General features: G+C 41.1%; 1 protein-coding gene across 1 annotated transcript in view; it reads right to left on the bottom strand.

Annotated features, from left to right (window-relative positions):
- il1rapl1a (interleukin 1 receptor accessory protein-like 1a) overlaps positions 1-18,275 on the bottom strand; it is a 126,597-nt gene that overhangs the window by 77,402 nt on the left and 30,920 nt on the right. The window contains exon 2 of the mRNA XM_041057211.1: positions 4,727-5,012. Coding sequence (XP_040913145.1) covers positions 4,727-5,012 — 286 coding nt within the window. The remainder of the gene's footprint in view (positions 1-4,726; positions 5,013-18,275) is intronic.

The raw sequence follows: 18,275 nt of genomic DNA, 5'->3' as shown, positions 1-18,275 counted from the left end.
GGGGGAGTCAGCCGGGCCTGTGAATGCTAATCAGAGAAGAGACAAATGCTGAGAGAGCCTCACCACATGAAGGAAAGGAAAGCTGCTTGGTCATCACAAGGAGTTGGTCCCCACTGCACATCACCCCTCGTCTCCCAGCAACCATCAGCACACTTCACCTCTGATGCACACGGGCTGGCAGAGGTGAACGATATCTCTCTTTGTCTCTCTCTCTCGCTTTGTTATTAATGTTGTCGTAATCATCATCATTAACCACCATCAGCCAGCATCATTTAAGCCCCTGTCACCACTGACACAATGCAATCCAACTGCTCCCCCAAAAGTGACTGTGACAAGATGCTCCCTACAAAACTTACGCTTCATGGCCAAAAGTAGGACACCCACACAAAGTATGTTGACACCTTTGCTGCTAAAACAGCCTCCACTCTTTTGGGAGGTTTTTCTTTTTGGAGCCCGGCTGCTGGAATTTGCCAGCCTGAAGACAACTACTGACGCTGATATCCTGGCTTGCAATAGGTGTTCCAGTTTATTCCCCAGACTTTCACCTCAGTTGCGCTGAGGTCAGGGCTCTGTGCAAGCCAGCTAAGTTCTTCCACATCAAACTTGGAAAACCATTTCCTTATGCACCTCACTTAGTGCATGGGGACATTGTCATGTTGAATCAGGAAAGGGCTGTCTCCAAACTGTTGGAAGCAGTCAGCAATTTAAAATATCATTAGGTGTAGCATTAAGGTTTCCCTTAATTGGAAGCGAGTGGCCTGGCTCAAGCCATGAAAAACAGACCCAGACTAAGAGCCCCCATACTCTTATAATGCAAGTCTGTCTGCGTTTTTAACCTCTGCCGCCTGGCCCAGCCTGGCCGTGATCTGACTCGGTCAGTCCCTCTGTTGGTCGAAATGGGAGGTTGTGCGTACAGCCATATGGGCTTTCATTTCATTTCATTACATTACATTTATGGCTCACCAGATGCTCCCATTCACTGTAAATGACAGGGTTTCATATGATCTACTCAGGTTATGGAAGCAATAAGGGAGTCACCCTCTTTCGTATAAACACCTCTGACCCTCTGGGGCCATAAAACACAGATGCAGACACACACACGCACGCACGCACGCACATTAACTACATTAAGAGACAAATGTAGTTACGTGCAGCTGTGAAAGACTGTGTAAAGATAGCACTGAGAGGAGCAGAGGGAGAACAGCAACTGGGAATGAGGTAAAAAAAAAAAGATGCTGTATACTTCTACTACATAGAAGATGACTAAAAGGGCATCTGGAAAATGCTGCATGTAGGAAGCAAAAATAAGATGCACGATACTGCAACAGAGCCATGCCCTCTTGCTGCTGATATCTAACATTATCGAATCAATGCCTCCTTTCTGGAGGGAACAGAGTGGGAAGATGTTATGCTGTAGGCTTACAAAGTACACTTGGACAGTATATTTGTTTAAAGAAAAAAAACAACAACTCTGTAAGCACACACTCACCAATCAAATATTGCCACATACATGCACATGTAGGCAAATTCCCACACCGACAAAGTCAACCCCCGCAAAACCCCAAACTGCTTGTTAACATAATGGGGAGATGATCAGAAATGACCTCTCACAGTAGTGCACCTGAGCCATTAAAGTCCTCAGGGAGCAGATAGGACACATCTCTAATAGTTAAATATTCACAGCAGGCGCCCTGTGGCATTGTGGGAAGGTGTCAGTGGTGCTTCTTGATTGATGGGCAGCCAGGGGTCACTGCACAGTCCTGTGGTGTTTTTCACGTCTGTCACATTCTATTTGAGTGTAGCTGGATATTAGTTGCGGATATTAGTCAGCGGCTCACGTTAGCTGTAATTCTCCATACATTATAATCCCATGTTGGATAATGTGATCATGGGATGGAAATACACATGGTTTCACCCACTTCAGAACGCAGACTCATTACTAGAATTATTATAAAATAATTTATCAGGCAAAACATAGAGGGACTGCGGTGTGCGTGAAAGACAGAGCGAACAAGAGAGGAAGCTAAAGAAAGCATGCAGAGATTGACATGTAAATTAAGCCACCTTCACATGAAAACTGATGATTAGACTGAAATTTCCAGACACAAAAGGATAAAGAAAACCATTCACATGCATGCACACACTAATTGCACGCATTTTCAACACAGAAAGACACACATTTCAGTGAGTCGGTGTGCCTCCATATCTCTCCCTGAGAAAAGCATCTGGAGACCTTCAGTGGAAAGCTGAACTTAACACACAAGGATTTACCTACATTTATAGAGATAAAGCAACACACCCAGAGCTATTTGAAGCTATCCTGCCTTACATACTGTGCAGTCAGAAGGTATTACAACATTAGGACAGTGACACATTTTTGGTGTGTTCGCCTTTTGTACCTCACTGTGTGCACTGGACTTGAAATGAAACAATCACTGTGATTTAAAGTATTGAGTAAAGTAAGTATTGTATCTTTGAGGGTGTTTACATCTAGATTAGCTTTAACTGTGATACTATGAAATTATTTAAGCAAACACTGCGGCCATCATCATTTATGGATCACTGCCATCACTACCAACAAATTTCTGGTATGCACTCTTCATGTAACTCATACAGAAAAACACAAAACACAAGCATCACAATCTGATCGACCACACTGCGATAAAAATAATTATTGTATCACATAGCCTTGGTATGTAGTTATATTTTTAAGGCAGTTGGCATTAGGTCCTGCATCCCCTCTGGCACTTTAACAGTCAGATTTTCCTGAATGTGGTATTGATAACATGGATAACTTTTGTAAAGGAGAGCCAATTTCTAAATAAAGATAATGATATCATTTGGTAAAGTCTGGGCAGCTAAAGACTGTTAAATTGGCTATGACAGCGTGAAGCATACGGTAGTGGAGGTCATTGAAGCCACTGGATTAGGTCTCAAGATAAGTTTTTACTGAGATAAAATTTGTTAAATTTCTTGCATACTGTGCAGAGACTGTCCTCCCGAAAAACAACAACAACAAAAACCATATAGGTCGTCTGTGAAAGCAGCTCATACAGACTTTTACGTTTTATTGTTGACCTCTCAGGTGACCTCTTGAGGCCGTAGTAATTATGACATAAGCAAAGAAGGAGTGACAGTCTGCATTAGGAGAAAGCTGGGGTGGATGGATGGGGACGTCAAAACACAGGACTTTGATGCAGGAGACCTCTGTTAGTTTCCCCTTTCAAAATGACAGTCATCATTGTTTCTTTCATCCATGAGCGTTCCACAAACTGCATGTTTGTTATTGTAATCATGACAACGAAGGTCGTCTAACCTTAAGGAAGTTCTATTTTAACCCAAACCACTTGGGTTAAAATATTGCATGTATTGTTGACATTCTTACAACCAAGTAACTTGTTACGTTTTTGGACTGTTATACTCATTGACTGTTATACACAGTACAGTTTATTAGGTACATATTATGTAAATCAAACACCAAACCGATAAACCAGCCCTGTAATAGGTCATACTATTACAAATCTTATTTATTTCTGATGATATCTGAGATGTGCTGAGTCAGTTCTGTAGTCATATGGTTGTGCAATGTTTTTTTTTCATCCCCAGTGATGTCATTGGGGTTTTTGTAATATTAGGTGTAATCCAGAAGTCTAAGGCTCGGATAAATGAAGGTCTGCTGCATGTACTGCATGAAATCCAACTGGGGTGAAGAGAAGACAGAAGCATATTTTTCTTCTCTTTGCCTGCAGGGAGTTTCAGGGGAGAGCGTTTGGGTCATATATGCTAAAATGTGTGACTCAAAAGCTTACTCCCTAACAAAAAGAAAATTGATTTCAGCACAGAGGCAAATCTCTCACAGTGTTCTGATTAGGGTATCTGAGAAGTCTGAAATCCCCCAAGCTCAATACGAGCAGGCTGAGAAACACAGACCTGGGGGCACTTTCTACAACTGTAGTGCTTTACAGAATTACAGCATGCTCTGAATTTCAAACACAACACTTGAATAGGAACAAGGCCTTGTTAGAAGAAACTGTCAATAATCAAAGACGATATTCATTTACAGTGAGATAACATTAGAAAGTATTTTTGTCAGATCAGTTGTATGGAGAGCATTAATGAAATGCAGTATAGGCTTGGGTATCACTGCACACAAGCACGCTCCCCCCAGGCACACTCAATGTATCCTGCAAGCATCTCTGGGTCTTTAAGAGGCCTTTAACTGGGTTTATTAAAAACTCTCTGAAATGAAGAGCTGTAATGAGCCGTTTATTGAGGGATGTTTTCCACTGTAAAGGTTAATAAGTTACTGCCACATAATTATACATCTTGTATTAGGAAGAGTCTCTCTGTAACGGCCCACTAAAGTGTGTGTGTTTGTGTTTTTGCTTGAGTTTGTATTCAGCAGTCTCTCTTTGTCCTTACCCTTGCCATTTCACAATGGTGAATGGCATAGTTCACTGCACTTCATCAGTGATCACTACTACTCTCCTTTATACTCTCATGTCTGTGCGTCAAGTACAAAGCAAGAGTTCTGAACTTGATTTCCTATACTTAACACACACACACGGGAGCGGTATTAGTATTCTCATCTAAATCCCAGAAAAAAAATCTAACATCGGAGAAAATCAGGATTTAAAAAAAACAGTCAGAAAAAAATTACATAACTTGTTAAAACTGAATTTTAATGCATCATCCCCATAATTTTTTTCTTTTTCCTTCCTCCTACCGTAAGACACAGGAGTATAGTCCCACGTCTTGGAGGTCAGCAGGTCTGAACCAGATGGCATCCTCCTCCTTGCTCATGCGGACGCCATCGAAAGAGATGGGCTCCTCGAAGTCGCTGTGGCCAAGGCCAGAGCTGCGGTACCACATGAGGCTGAGGCCCACACTCTGCGCCTGGCTGTAGTTGGCCCGGATGTAACCATAGAACAGAGCGCACTTCAGCCGCACCGGCTCACCCTGAAGCACCCGGTACTTTAGGTAGTCCACTGACCAGTCTGTACAACCGTCCACTACAGAGAAACAGAAAGAGACACATTCACCAACACATTACAAGGGTGTGAGAAAAAAATACAAAGAAATCTTATATTTCTAGTAAAGCCGTACAGCAATATTATGCATATTCAAGTTACTTTACAAGTACATACAAGATTATCAGCTCATAAACCACCCACAATAATCGTTGTCTTATTTATTAGAAAACACACCCAATAGCTTAATTAGTAATGAGACACTAAGCTTTTTAGAGTATGCAAGTAGAACATTTCATGGAGGCACAATGTATGTATTTTAATGTATCAAAAGTCCTTTGCTCCATGTTGTTTGAGCTTTTGGAGTATTGCACTTTTACTGGGCAGTGCCAGTGGTAGATATATCTCCTCTCCTTTCCTTGGTATCTCAACGCCCCTCACACATTCATGCATGTGTGCCACCTTTGCCTCTGCAGAGACAACTTAGATGCTCTCCTGTAATATCCAAACATGCAATCAGTGTGACATTTGGAAATGAACTTTAAAATATCTCCATAAATGATGTCAGGCTCCTCCAAGTGCTGAGGATGCACCACAGCTCCAGTGCAAGTCCAGTTCATTAACTGGGAATACGCTTCAAGCTCTTCACACACAGCACGTTCCTTGCCAAACAGTTCTATGGACAGATATTTTTCCTTAGGCTCTTTGTCTCACTGTTTTTTTTTTTTTGTCCAGCACTAACAGGAAACTTAGCTATCATCCATTTTTTATGTACTACATGTTACGCTGCCCTGACTGGACTGAGATAGATTGGCCTACATGTCCAACTAGGTTAGTGTGCATACTACAGTGAAAGTAGAGTAGTTCATTTTGCAGATAAAATCACAAAATAACACATGTAATACATATGGAAACTGTATCTCCCAGCCTAATCTGTGAAACTGATACTTTAGTCACTACAGTACAACACAGGGCAGAGGAGAACAAATAAAACACAGTGGCTGAAAGGCCATTTGACAAAAATCAGAGGCTGGCACAGCCCCTCAGGCACACTTGTCCATTCTGGTTCTAGCAAGCAGATCTCTCACAATTCCCAAACTACCAGAAGTTAACCCATGGCCAGCTATCAGTCTCTGACTAATTAACTACTATTTGTTTATCCAGAAGGTGTATATTAGAGAGTACATGTGCATGCATGTGTAACCAGAGAGCTTGTGAGAGAGAGAGGTGGTGATGGTGTGGTGAGATAAAGTAATAAGAACCCTGCTGCGTGCCAGTCTGTGAGTGATACAGAGCCTCATGGGGACAGCTATGCTTGTAATTAATACTCTTAATTACCAGGGAAGTAATGTGTGTCTTTCTGTGTGTGTGTGTGTGTGTGTGTGTGTGTGCGTGTGTGTGCATGTGTGTTTGCATGAGTGTGCATTCCCTATATGAATGGCTGTCTGCCTAATTATGTCTGTTAATTACCAGTAGGCTTATCCACAGATGTGTGCACGCTTACATACGAATGTGAGAGAAACAGAAACTGTGCACGAGTGTGTGTGTGTGTGGGGGGGCTGGTGAAACTCGGTCTCATTATCACTCCTAATAATGAAAGCACTGCTTCTATAGATGCAAACAGCACACATGCACTCTCATATGTGTTCACATGCACTCATCACAACTTTAAACTTGATCATACAACTGTTAAGCATTTTACTAATGAATTAAAATCGAATAGCACTTTAGACAAGCCTTTTTTGTTAATATTGGTTTATTTCTACATATATATATATAAAAATTACACAAACATCCCCCCAAAATAAGAAATAAAATCCACACCTTCTACCATTATTTTTTCAGAAAAAAACCCAACACAATCACTTGTGTTTTGTGCATGTATCCTCTTTGAACCTTTGAATATGAAATAAGAAATAAACATCTGAGAAACACTAAACCACAACACAGACAACTATTCCTCCTCTAAAATTAGGGTGAATTTCCATTGAAGGCAGCAGGTAACTCCCCAGCTCTCTCTGCATATCAATCTGCTAATCAGCAGGGACAGCGGAGGCTTCATTCAGGCTTTTCTTTATTCACCCTCTACACCTCTAATGGATATGACCTCTGCCTCGCTCTCACACGCTCCATTTCTACCCTCTCTGCCATAACAAAAACTGTTTATTCTAACGAGCTTGTATCCTGATTCACAATAAAAAAAAAACATTTCATTCAGTGGGAGAGTGAATAAGCTCATAGGTCGTCTGTACAAGTAGCTTATTATGACCTTGGTGGGTGACCTCTCGTGGTTGGAGTCATTATGACGGAAGCAAAGGAGGAAGTTAAGCGATGGGGAATTAAGAGCGACAAAGTTTGTATCAGGAAGAGGTTGAGTTCAGAGAGCCAAACACAGGATTTTCAAACGGGGGACCACTGTTCATTTACTCCGACAGTCAGCATTGTTTCTTTTATCCATGGTTCAACAATGTTAACCATGTGTTTATTATTGTAACCATGATGATGAAGGTCTTCTAACCATAAGGAAGTACCCCTTTTAACCCAAACCACAATTCTTTACTAAGCTTAACCAAGCAGCATTTGTGCCTAAACCTAATCAAACTGTGACTGTAAAACAACTTTAACCATGCTTTTATTATTGTTACCGTGACGATAAAGGTCTGATACTAAAATGTCGTATCTAAGGGTAGGGAAAAGTGACCTATATCGTTGTTTAAGTTGGAGGACTTGTTGTCAGTGGCGGTGTGCCTGTCAATTTGCTTTCACAATGCAGCCTGGGAGATGTGTGCTGTCTGAGAAACAAACTCCACATGCATCAAGGTATGTACATGTAAGCACACACAACAAGGAGACCTTTCATTCCGAACAGACTTCCCAATGGGAGTTATTTAATACGGTGGCCTTTTGTGGGGGAAACCATATTTACGTCTGAAACTCAAAGCGGTTTTATCAGCTCAATTAGAGGCTGACATTTCCCTCATCCCCACGCTGGGTCGGAAAATCAATGCTTCCCGCTGGAGGAATACTGCAGTCCCCACTTCTCACTCTCTCTGCTGACAACACATTCACATCTATACACACACACACACACACACACACACACACACACACACACACACACACACACACACACACACACACACACACACACACACACACACAGGATCTGTTTCTTTTCCTCCCTGCACCTCTGGGACATCACACCTTTGTAGCGATTTTGTTCAGCCACTCTTAGACAAGCCAATATTGTAAAGGATGTTTCCATATGGATACATTCCCACATGGCTGTCAGACCACCCTCTGCTCCACTGAATCTTACTGCAGCACTGTAAGCTGCTGCACTCCTTTTAGTGGCCATTGCTCCTCTGCTGCTGATGCCCGAACGCTGCTACATCACATGATGTGTAGGGCATATGTACGGCTGGTGCAAGGAAGTAGCAAGGAGAGAATGTCAAGCTACAGGATCTGTGAACGTGTGTGTGCGTGTGTCTTATACTTTATTACTTCCTGCATCAAGGCAGACCTGTCCGTCTTCGTGTGACACTAAACCAAGGCAATAAATACAGACCCCTGAGCTAGAATAAATTTACTCACAATCATAAACACTCATGGAAACACACAAATGCACAATTGGAACACCCCCCCCAAACACACACATACACATAATCACAGAGTGGGCTACTGCTTTTGTTTTTCGCATAATCAAATTCCCATTATCCTTTCACAACAGTACACTCCAGTGTGCCTTGCTCTCCTACTTACATGTCTCTCACTTGCTCTCATGTCACTCTCATTGGTCTGCCTCTCCTCTCTCATCACTACCTGCTCTCCTAATGAAGTGTAATTATCAGATGTTGGGTGGGCGGCAGGGTTCTCGCAGGCCATGAAGACATTCAATGATCTATATGAGGATAAGGACTCTTAATAACTTTCTGTCTCTCATTCTCTTTCTCTCCTTAGTTTACACCCACTCCACATAAGTGACTCCGTCTTTATCTCCCTATCCAGCCGCTATCTTGGCTTGGTTTATAATTTTCCTCCTCCATTGCCTATTTCAACTTTTCTGACTTTTTTTTTTAGTAACAATACTGCTTACTATTCTGTAGAATTTACTTTCATATGGAACAAATTATTACCTTACAGAACAAAGATCTTGTATAACTAGTAACCCTAGTGGAAGAAATTACCAACTTTTTCCACTATGGAATTTCACCTATGTTGTCTAGGTAAAGGCTAATTATGCACTATAGATCTCCATGATTTTCTGGCACCTCAAGTGCAGGCAATGTGGCTACATGCTGTGCTGACCACTCAAAGGTAACTGTGCAGAATGTACAGTGTATGGTTCACTGCACTAAGTAAGCCCTGGGATATGAAAAAAAAAAAACCACCACCTACAATCTTTGGCAAATTACATATGATTCTCCAGAGCTGCAATCATTACTATTGTAAGTGCTCTGTAATGAGAATACTGGATATACAGAGTGGTAAATATGCAACAAAACATTCTTGCATTAGTCTTCAAAATGGGCTCAGGTACCTACAGAATCAGAATTTTCTCTTTAAAGCTCATTACCTTTTGTCAAATGGTCCCACTGTGTGTCCCTGTCTGTGCCCTGACTTGGAGTCCTTCTTTCAGCCTTGTTGGCCTGGCAATAGCAGTACGGTGTTTCAAGCATCTAACCTCCTGTGTAACTTTGAGTGTGTTTTCCTCTTTCTATATCCACTTTCAAGTTGCACAGAAAAACCTCAGTGAAAACGCAAGAAATTCTGAAAAAAAGGATAAGATATGGAAAAAAGCTTAAGTATAAGGTACATTGATAAAAACCAAAATGTGATAAAGTGCAATGGAAATAGACAAAATCACGGCATATGATAACAAAACAAGATCTGGTTTATCTTTGCAACCCTTTAAGAACATTTTACTAAGCATACATACTGTACTTGTTTACTGAGGTACAGTATTTGCATTTAATGCTCTTGCTCTCTTCTCCCCTGTCTTTCTCACTGTCTTTGTAACTACTCTAAGTAACTTGATATCTGTCTTTTTAATCTCTCCCTCTGTGCTGTGCCACTCCATATTTCTCTCAACATCATTCTCTTTCACTGACAGTTCACCATTGTTCATTTATATGCAAATGTGGACCAATACAGATAATTCCTCTCTGATGATGGTGGTGAACTACCTTTGCTGTCTAACCAAAAAAAAAAACAGTCAGACTGGGAAAAGCACTTTAGTTTGTAAAAATCAACCTTCCTCTATGTCTTTTTCTTTCGGTTGTGACTGAATGACAAATATAGTAATAAAGATTTAGATTTAACTTTAAATAAATGATCATTCCCATATATGATACTATCAACATGTTATTATTGGTAAATATTTATATTTAAAATATACATGTCCAGCAAATAAACATCTGTGAATCTGTTAGAGATCATAGAGTCTTATTTCAGTGATAGCTGTCTGTAGCCTGTGAGTAGACAGCAGACACAAACTGCTAATACACCATACTTTCAATGGTGTCAATTTGTTAGAATTTGAACAAATATAGGCAAAACAATGAGACTCAGGCTGAAGCCCATAGCACAACTATCCTATCATTCATGGCAACATTATACATCCTGTTTACACCCCTCTAACGCCCCCAAATTGCTGTACCTGTAATTTCAACAGAGAATTTTAATTCCCTACATAGATGTAAAACAAGGAATTATAAGACAAGTTGGGGAGGGAGCTATAAAATCAATTTGACCCATCTTTGCTCTGTTAATGTCCCGGGAACATTGTTGTGCTTGTTTTGGAAGTATCCTCTTATCTCAACTTTTGGAAATGTGCTAATTCCACTCTGACTGATTTACCAGCACTACAATTTAATTATGTTCCAGACTCTGCCTTCTCTCTGTAACAACAAATTGTTCACTTAATCAGCAAAGGATGCTATCTTCTGGGTTTACCCCTACTGTCAAATCTACAGTGATCAGCCACAACATCGAAAACACTGACAAGTGAAGTGAATAACACTGATTATCTTGTTACAACGGCACCTGTCAAGGGATGGGATATATTTGGAAGCAGGTGAACAGTCAGTTCTTGAAGTTGAACTGAGCAACTTTGACAAGGGCCCAATTGTGATGGTAGACGACTGGGTCAGAGCATCGCCGAAAAGCCAGGTCTTCTGAGATGTTACTGGTATGCAGCCGGGAGTACCTTCAAAATGGGGTTCAAGGAAGGGCAATTATTGAACTGGCAACAGAGTCATGGGAACCCAAGGTTCAGTGATGCATGTGGGGAGCGAAGGCTGGCCCATGTCATCCAATCCCAGTAAAGGGTTACTGCTGAATTGCTGAAAGAGTATATGTTGGCTATTATAGACAGGTGCCAGAAAACACAGGGCATTGCAGCTTGCTGCATATGGGGCTGCGCAGCCACAGACCGGTCAGAGTGCCCATCCTGACCCTCAGTCAAGTGCCTACAATGGGCATGTAAGGCAGGAGCATGAGGAAAATGAAAGAGTCAGAGATGTTGACTTGGCCCTCAAATTCCCTAGATGTCAATCCGATCAATCTGTGAGATGTGCTGGAAAAACAAGTCTGATCCATGGAGGCACCACCACACAACTTAAAGCACTTAAAGTGCCAGATAAGACAAGACAAAAAGGTCTTGTGGAGTCCATGCTTTGAGGGGTCAGAGCTGTGCTCGTGGCACAAGGGAAACATACACAATATCAGGGGGCAAGTGGTTTTAATGGTGTGGCTGATTTAGTCTTATTCTTGATTTTAACACAGAGAAATAGTCAGTGTATGTGTGACTGCAAGGTTAAAAAAGACTCACTATAACACTGTGCAAGGACTAGCAAATGTATGAGATAATTTTCTCAGAAAACATCCTGGCCATACCTGTGTGTGTGTGTGTGTGTCTCCACATTGGCACGATACACTCATCATACCCTATTGTATGCGTATTAAATCAAGGTTTCCACTTCTCTGCATCTTGCTTTATTATTTTTCCTCCTGAAATTATTTCTAGTGCATGCACTGTAAATTGCGCTCTAATGCACAACAGTGTTACATTAAACTACTGAACCTGCATCTCAGGACCACAGAAGGAACTATAGGGAAATGAAGTAAATCTAATTTCTGGCAGTAGATGTTGACATTTACATACATATTGGCAGAGTAATTTCAAAGGCAAGATGAAGCTTTGAGAGATAAACCAAAAACCATACCTAAAACTTGAGCAAATCCTCAACAATGAGATTTAAACCACAGAATCTAAGCAGGTGTTCAGAAGGAAACTGCGGGCAAATGTATTTGTGGACACAATAACTACAAAAAGTAAAATGGGACAGAAATTGTAATTCTACATATACAGTACAGTATTAAAAGTAGTTTACAAGCAAATCCAACTTTCAAGTTTGCCTGAAGGTGATTGTCCTTTGTCTATTGCTTCATATGAAAACCAGGGTGGGTTTGTTGCCCTTGACCAAGTTCAGCACAGCTCACTCAGATCCTTTTAATAACTCTCCAATTGACTTCAAATTAACCAGAACCCGTTATAGAACAGAAATTTCCCCTGTTGTGTGAGAAAGGGTGTCACTGAGACATTAGCTTTTTGACTTTCCTCTCTCTCTCTCCGTCTCTTTTTTCCCTTGCTCATCCTTTCTTCCTTTCTCTTGATGATAAAGGGCTCTTTTTAAGGAGAACAGAAAGCTTGTCAGGAATTGGCCAGCTGGAGAAAGTCATTTGAGGCCCAAATTGATGCACTCGGGACTCTCAATAGTATCTCTCCAATAGTGGGGGCAGCATAGAGGGAGATGTGGTGGCTGGGACATTGTTCCTCGTAAATGGCTCTTTATTTCATAGGCGAAGTTGGGAAATGAGCAGCACCGTTCATGGCTGCTGCTGTACAGGGGAGGATGGCCATGCGTTAAATAGAACACCAAGAAACAGGAGCCCTTAATATCTTTACAACTAAAAAGTCTACGGCTCACCTACATCATGTGCAGTTTTACTGGCAATAGGAACACATGCAAATAAAATCCCTATAAGTTATAAAGTCAAGACTGCATGTGAACACCATCCATCATGCTGACGGGGTGTGGGCAGGCTACATGGACATGAATCTATACACAGGCTGACTGGCCGAGCCAGGCCCCCTGGACCATGACAAGGAAGAAAGGCCTGAAAGAGGAGAAGTATTTCAAATCACAAATCCTAAATGCAAAGTGTGTGTGTGCATATGTTTTTCTGTGGTAAAAAATCTCACTGTTTATCCAGGTGTCAGTCTGCTATGTAGTATTAAAATGCCAGCAATTTCTTCTCTCCCTATGTGTGTATGAGTGTGTGTGTGCGTGCGCTCTCCATTGTGCAGCTGTGATCCATGAGATTCAGGCTGAGCTGTCACTCCGCTAATCTCCCCCAGTAGAAATACAGCTTGGAAAATGTCATCCGAACATTCCGAATTGTGTTTACACTCGCTGCAAGTCATTATCACCCGTGCTCCTCTCCCTCTTCCCTATCCTTGCCAGAGAGACAGAAATAAGGAGGAGAAAGGATGAAGGAGACAAAACAAGGGCATCAAATTCCACTCACAGACACACAATTGGGTTCTCAATAATTAGGTAATCCAGACACCTCGACTAGAATTTTCATTTACTTAAAAAACTCCACATCTTTCAAAAAACTAATTCCCTAAGGCGTGTTTATATTCAGAATTGGAGAAAAAATATGGTGGATGCCTCGCTCACACAACAAGTCCTCCAAATTAAACAACAAAATACATTGTTGGTCTATGAATTCCAGAAAAACACAGCTTTTTCTTATCCGAAAACACCACCAATATGATGACACTGTTTCAAAAATATAACTATAGACTCAGGGATAAGGACAACTTGGTAAGTATTAGATGAAGATGATGGTTTTGGTTAAAACTTGAATCAGGTTTGGGAACAACCATGGTCATGGTTAAAAGAGTACAGTATTGCTGACTGTCAGCAGTAGCCCTCTGCGGACTTTTCCTTTGCTCCTGGTGGACAAGAATCATAGTTACTTTGCTTTGTCACTTTAATGTAAACATTTATCATTTTGGGGCATTTACATTAATGACATGCTTTTGCTTTTCTTCCCTCTCCTCACATTATGTGTGACTGTACACACATATGACTGTAACATTGTTAGGATGTTGCACAATATTCTGTTGACATCTGGTAGTCATGTCTTCTCTTGATCTGCTCTGTTAAAACTTTAGTCACATAAACCCACTCAGTAAACAGAGTGCAGCAGCAGCAAAAAAAAAAAAAAAAACATGCTGAAAAAAACTTCCTGAAACTGTGCAATCTCTTCAAAAGTTTAGTGGGCCACTGGATTTGGTATCCTCAGGGTTTGGGAACGAACATTTCTCATGACCTCTATTACCAGGCGTACAACTTACAGCCTGGGGGAAACTCCAAAATACGCAATCTAACTGTAGACAAGAACACACAGAGGAAATGGGGTCCTAAGTAGACACTACCACCGCTAATGGTTGAGACTAGGGTTCTGGCTGACTGTCGGCCCCTATAGAACAGCCCTTTAATTCAGATTTGTACTCTGTGACTGGATCCAGTGGAGCTATCAATGATGCTTAACAGTCATGTATGTAAGAATACTTACATACAAACAGAATACTGTATTCATGGTTATATGCACTGGTCTCACTTGGCTGTCAGGTCAATTGGTTTGTTACTTTGGTCATCAGTCTGCATGTTTTCATAATTTACCATGTTTCATAATACATTAGGATGATTTATTCATATGAGACATTAAGTATCTCAGTGATAGTGTATGTATGTTCTCTGTCACTATATGTTTTTCTGCTTAGGAGTTGAATGCTTATGTCTTATGTATGCATTTGATTCTTTAGTCTCTGCCATCTGTTTGTTTAGAGAGGATATGTTTGTATGATTGCATGCTAGTTAAGTTGGAGTCTTTTTATGATTAAAACATGGCATAATGGATATGGAGACTTACTGGGAAATTGGTGACAAGGTGGAAAACAAAAATCCATATTTTTTTTTATGTATATTTTACATTTTTCTTGTTGATAACGGTTTGGTATTTCTCTATATGTTGACATCTAAAACAAACACACCCCAGAATAAGAGGGAATCTGTATCTCAAAAAACAAAACAAAAACAAAAACAAAAAACACACCACTGAAAGAAATTAAATAGTGGTTATGGTCGAATAAGAAATGTAATGTTAAATCAAGGTGATGGCAGGAGAACTGTCAGTGAGAGAGAGGGTGGGAGAGTGGTGGAAGCAATGACCCATCCATCCATCCAGTCAGTAAAGAGACATTTCCAGTGAGAGCCAGCACTCGGGGCCAGAGGAGTTAATGACACAGTGCTCTAGGCCTAGACCCGGGCACAATGCGCATGATCATAAAAAACACACACACATACATACATACACGCTCACACACGTAAAGCTCAAGTGATTTCTATTCAAATTTGCATTTTTTAATAAACATGCCCCCATAGAAAGCAAGCTGCCACGAAGGACTAACACAACGTGAGAGAGAGGTCTATCCATCACCCTGCACTGACATCCTCTGATGCTGGTCATTGACTGATGACACAAAGTTGAACAGGTCAATAAAAACCTGCTTTTCATATCATTCACTCTGCTAAAGTGTTTCTGGTCCTCCACACGCCCTTAAATGATTTCGCCCATTTCACCGAATCCTCTATCTGCCCTTTTGTTCTTTCTCTCCATCCATTCTTACTGTTCCTTTTTTTAAATCTCTTTAACCTCTCAGTTTTCTCCAGTGTCTTCTACTCTCTTCTGTTATTGGTGTTTGAGGTGCTATCAGTGCTTTAAAAAGGTCAGAGGTCTGCAGAGAGTGACCACTTCAGTAACAAGACAAGGCACAGAGAAGCTCCTCTCACAGACAACTACAAGGACTAGTGGCACACACATCCAAACGTGCATATAGCACACACTGTTGATAACAGGCTTTTTTACTTACATTGCCCCCTCTGAACTGCCCCTTCCTCACCTCTCTCCTGTTACAGGAAAACGCACAAGGGATGATGACGCTATGGTGCCTCCTGGACATGTGGCCTCCACCATGAGTTTCAATCCTCTTTCTTGCCATGACACTTTGAAGCTTATACCTATCATTGATCATCACTCAACCCTTTCTTCATTACCTTGGACTCAGTCCCTCATTTAATCCCAACACTCGGGTCTCAACCCCTCTCATTCCAAAATCCCCAACTCTTATTCATCTGCTCACCTAATTTGAATACATAAGCGGAATTGCAGTTAGAGTTTAAGATCAGGCACAACCAGACCATCAAGAAATAATAAAATCCAAGTGAAAACTCTTGAGAGATAGAAAAGCTGAACTGGGAGTTGAAAAGTAGAAGAATGAAGACACACTGAGCATTGTGTGTGCATATGTACATGTTTAATGTGTGCAGGCCGTGTGTATGAGTACTATGAGTACTATGAGTACATACATGCTATCTGCAGTATATGTATGACACCATTTATATTAAGGGAGAGGATAAATGAGCAAGTGCTGAAGATGAAAGAACATTTTCAATTAAGATGAGTATGAAGCCTGGTTCATTAATAATGCAAAAATCATTACCCCTATTACGATAGCGCCCCAGTTTAAAGACACTGTGTGCATGTGTTTGCTTGCCAGCTTTTGCATGCAAGTGTGGGTCTTGTGTGTAAGTACAATGGATTCCTCAAGTGATTTGATGCCAATAATTTATCTCCCTTAATGGCCAAAGGAAAAAGCCATGCAGCTTCTCAGAAACCTGCACAGCTATGTATGCTTGTGCATACAAAACATGAAGCATGTTCTGGGTGCATGTTTTGGTATACCTTCATGCAAGCATGGGAACAGGAGGGAGCAAGTAACAGAGAGAAGAGAAACAAAAGAGATAAAAAAGATGGAGAACAGTCAGATAGGCAGACTTGTCCGATGTGCTCCTCTAAAATATTTATGTAGCTGGAGATTTCTGTCCCTGATTCTGAGTCCAATTAAAGCTCTTCTCTAAATGAATGTGCTTGTCCAGGAGCCAGGAAAGGAAACAGCAGCAGTCTGCATAAGCAGCAAACACAACACTGCAATTCTGCTAGTCAATCTTACTGTCCATGTTTTATAAAACAACACACTCTAACAACACAACATCATGAGCTTATTTGCTATGCTTGCACTGACATTATAAATTACTGCCTGTGTTTAATGCAACAGCAAACTCCTGACATTAACTTGCTATCCTGGAATTAAAGCAATCTCCTTTATGTCTGAAACTGCTGAATTATTCAGCAGCTCGCCAATAAGGAGCAGTGCTAGAGAGGATAGGGCCTTTGGGTGGGCATTTCTAAGACAAATGACGCAGATGCTAACGTGCACTGCTCTCCAGTGGCACACACATTAGTGTCATGAAGCTACCTCATAAACATCCAGGAAAGAATAGAAGAGGAGTGATTTATGTAGACTTAAAAGACGAACTCAGCGACAGGAATTAACAGAAATTATACTAACATAACATGGATTCCTTCTTGTGCTGTCTCTGAGCTTCATGCTCTCCCTCGGCCTGGGGAGCAGGGAGGGCAGTGTCTGTGTGGCAGCTTTAAATAGGAATTAGCAGCATTTCATTGTGATAGTGATTGAGTATGGGTCCCAGGGGTGGGTCTGGTCATTGTTACGAGGCTTTGTAAATCTACAATAATCCTCCCAGTGCAGGCCAGAAGCACACACATACACACACATGAATACTGCACATACAATCATGCATATAAATATCCTATATTCTTCATGAATGCTTGTTATTTACGACCAGTGAGCTGTAACAAAAAAAAAAAAAATCATAAAAATTATTCTCTAAACACCTCTATTCAACCCACATAAATGCCTGGCATGGGCAGGGCAGCTAATGATTTTTAACTTCTGTACATCAATCACAAATCATATTCAGAGTTCTGTGTCCAAGGTTGTCTCCTGTGGTCAGAACATGATTAGAATACTTATGTTATCCAAAATCCTTATACTGACTATTGACCATGCTACTTTTCCTTAACATGTGGCCCTCACCCACTCAAATCCACCCACACAAGCACACAGTCACATAGTTGGCGAGAAAGTGAGAGTGCAGAACTAGCTCACCAGCTTGCTGACTCCTTGATGATCGCTAGCAAGCTTCCCACGGTCAGGGTTAACCTGTGTCTGCGCTTTACATATTTCCCAAATCAAGCACCAATTTGTGAACTTCAGTGAGCTCTGCACCAAAGATCACTGCTGAA

The sequence above is a fragment of the Toxotes jaculatrix genome, chromosome 15 (genome assembly GCF_017976425.1).
Source record: "Toxotes jaculatrix isolate fToxJac2 chromosome 15, fToxJac2.pri, whole genome shotgun sequence".
Taxonomy (NCBI): domain Eukaryota; kingdom Metazoa; phylum Chordata; class Actinopteri; family Toxotidae; genus Toxotes; species Toxotes jaculatrix.
This window is presented reverse-complemented; position numbering and strand designations above follow the sequence as displayed.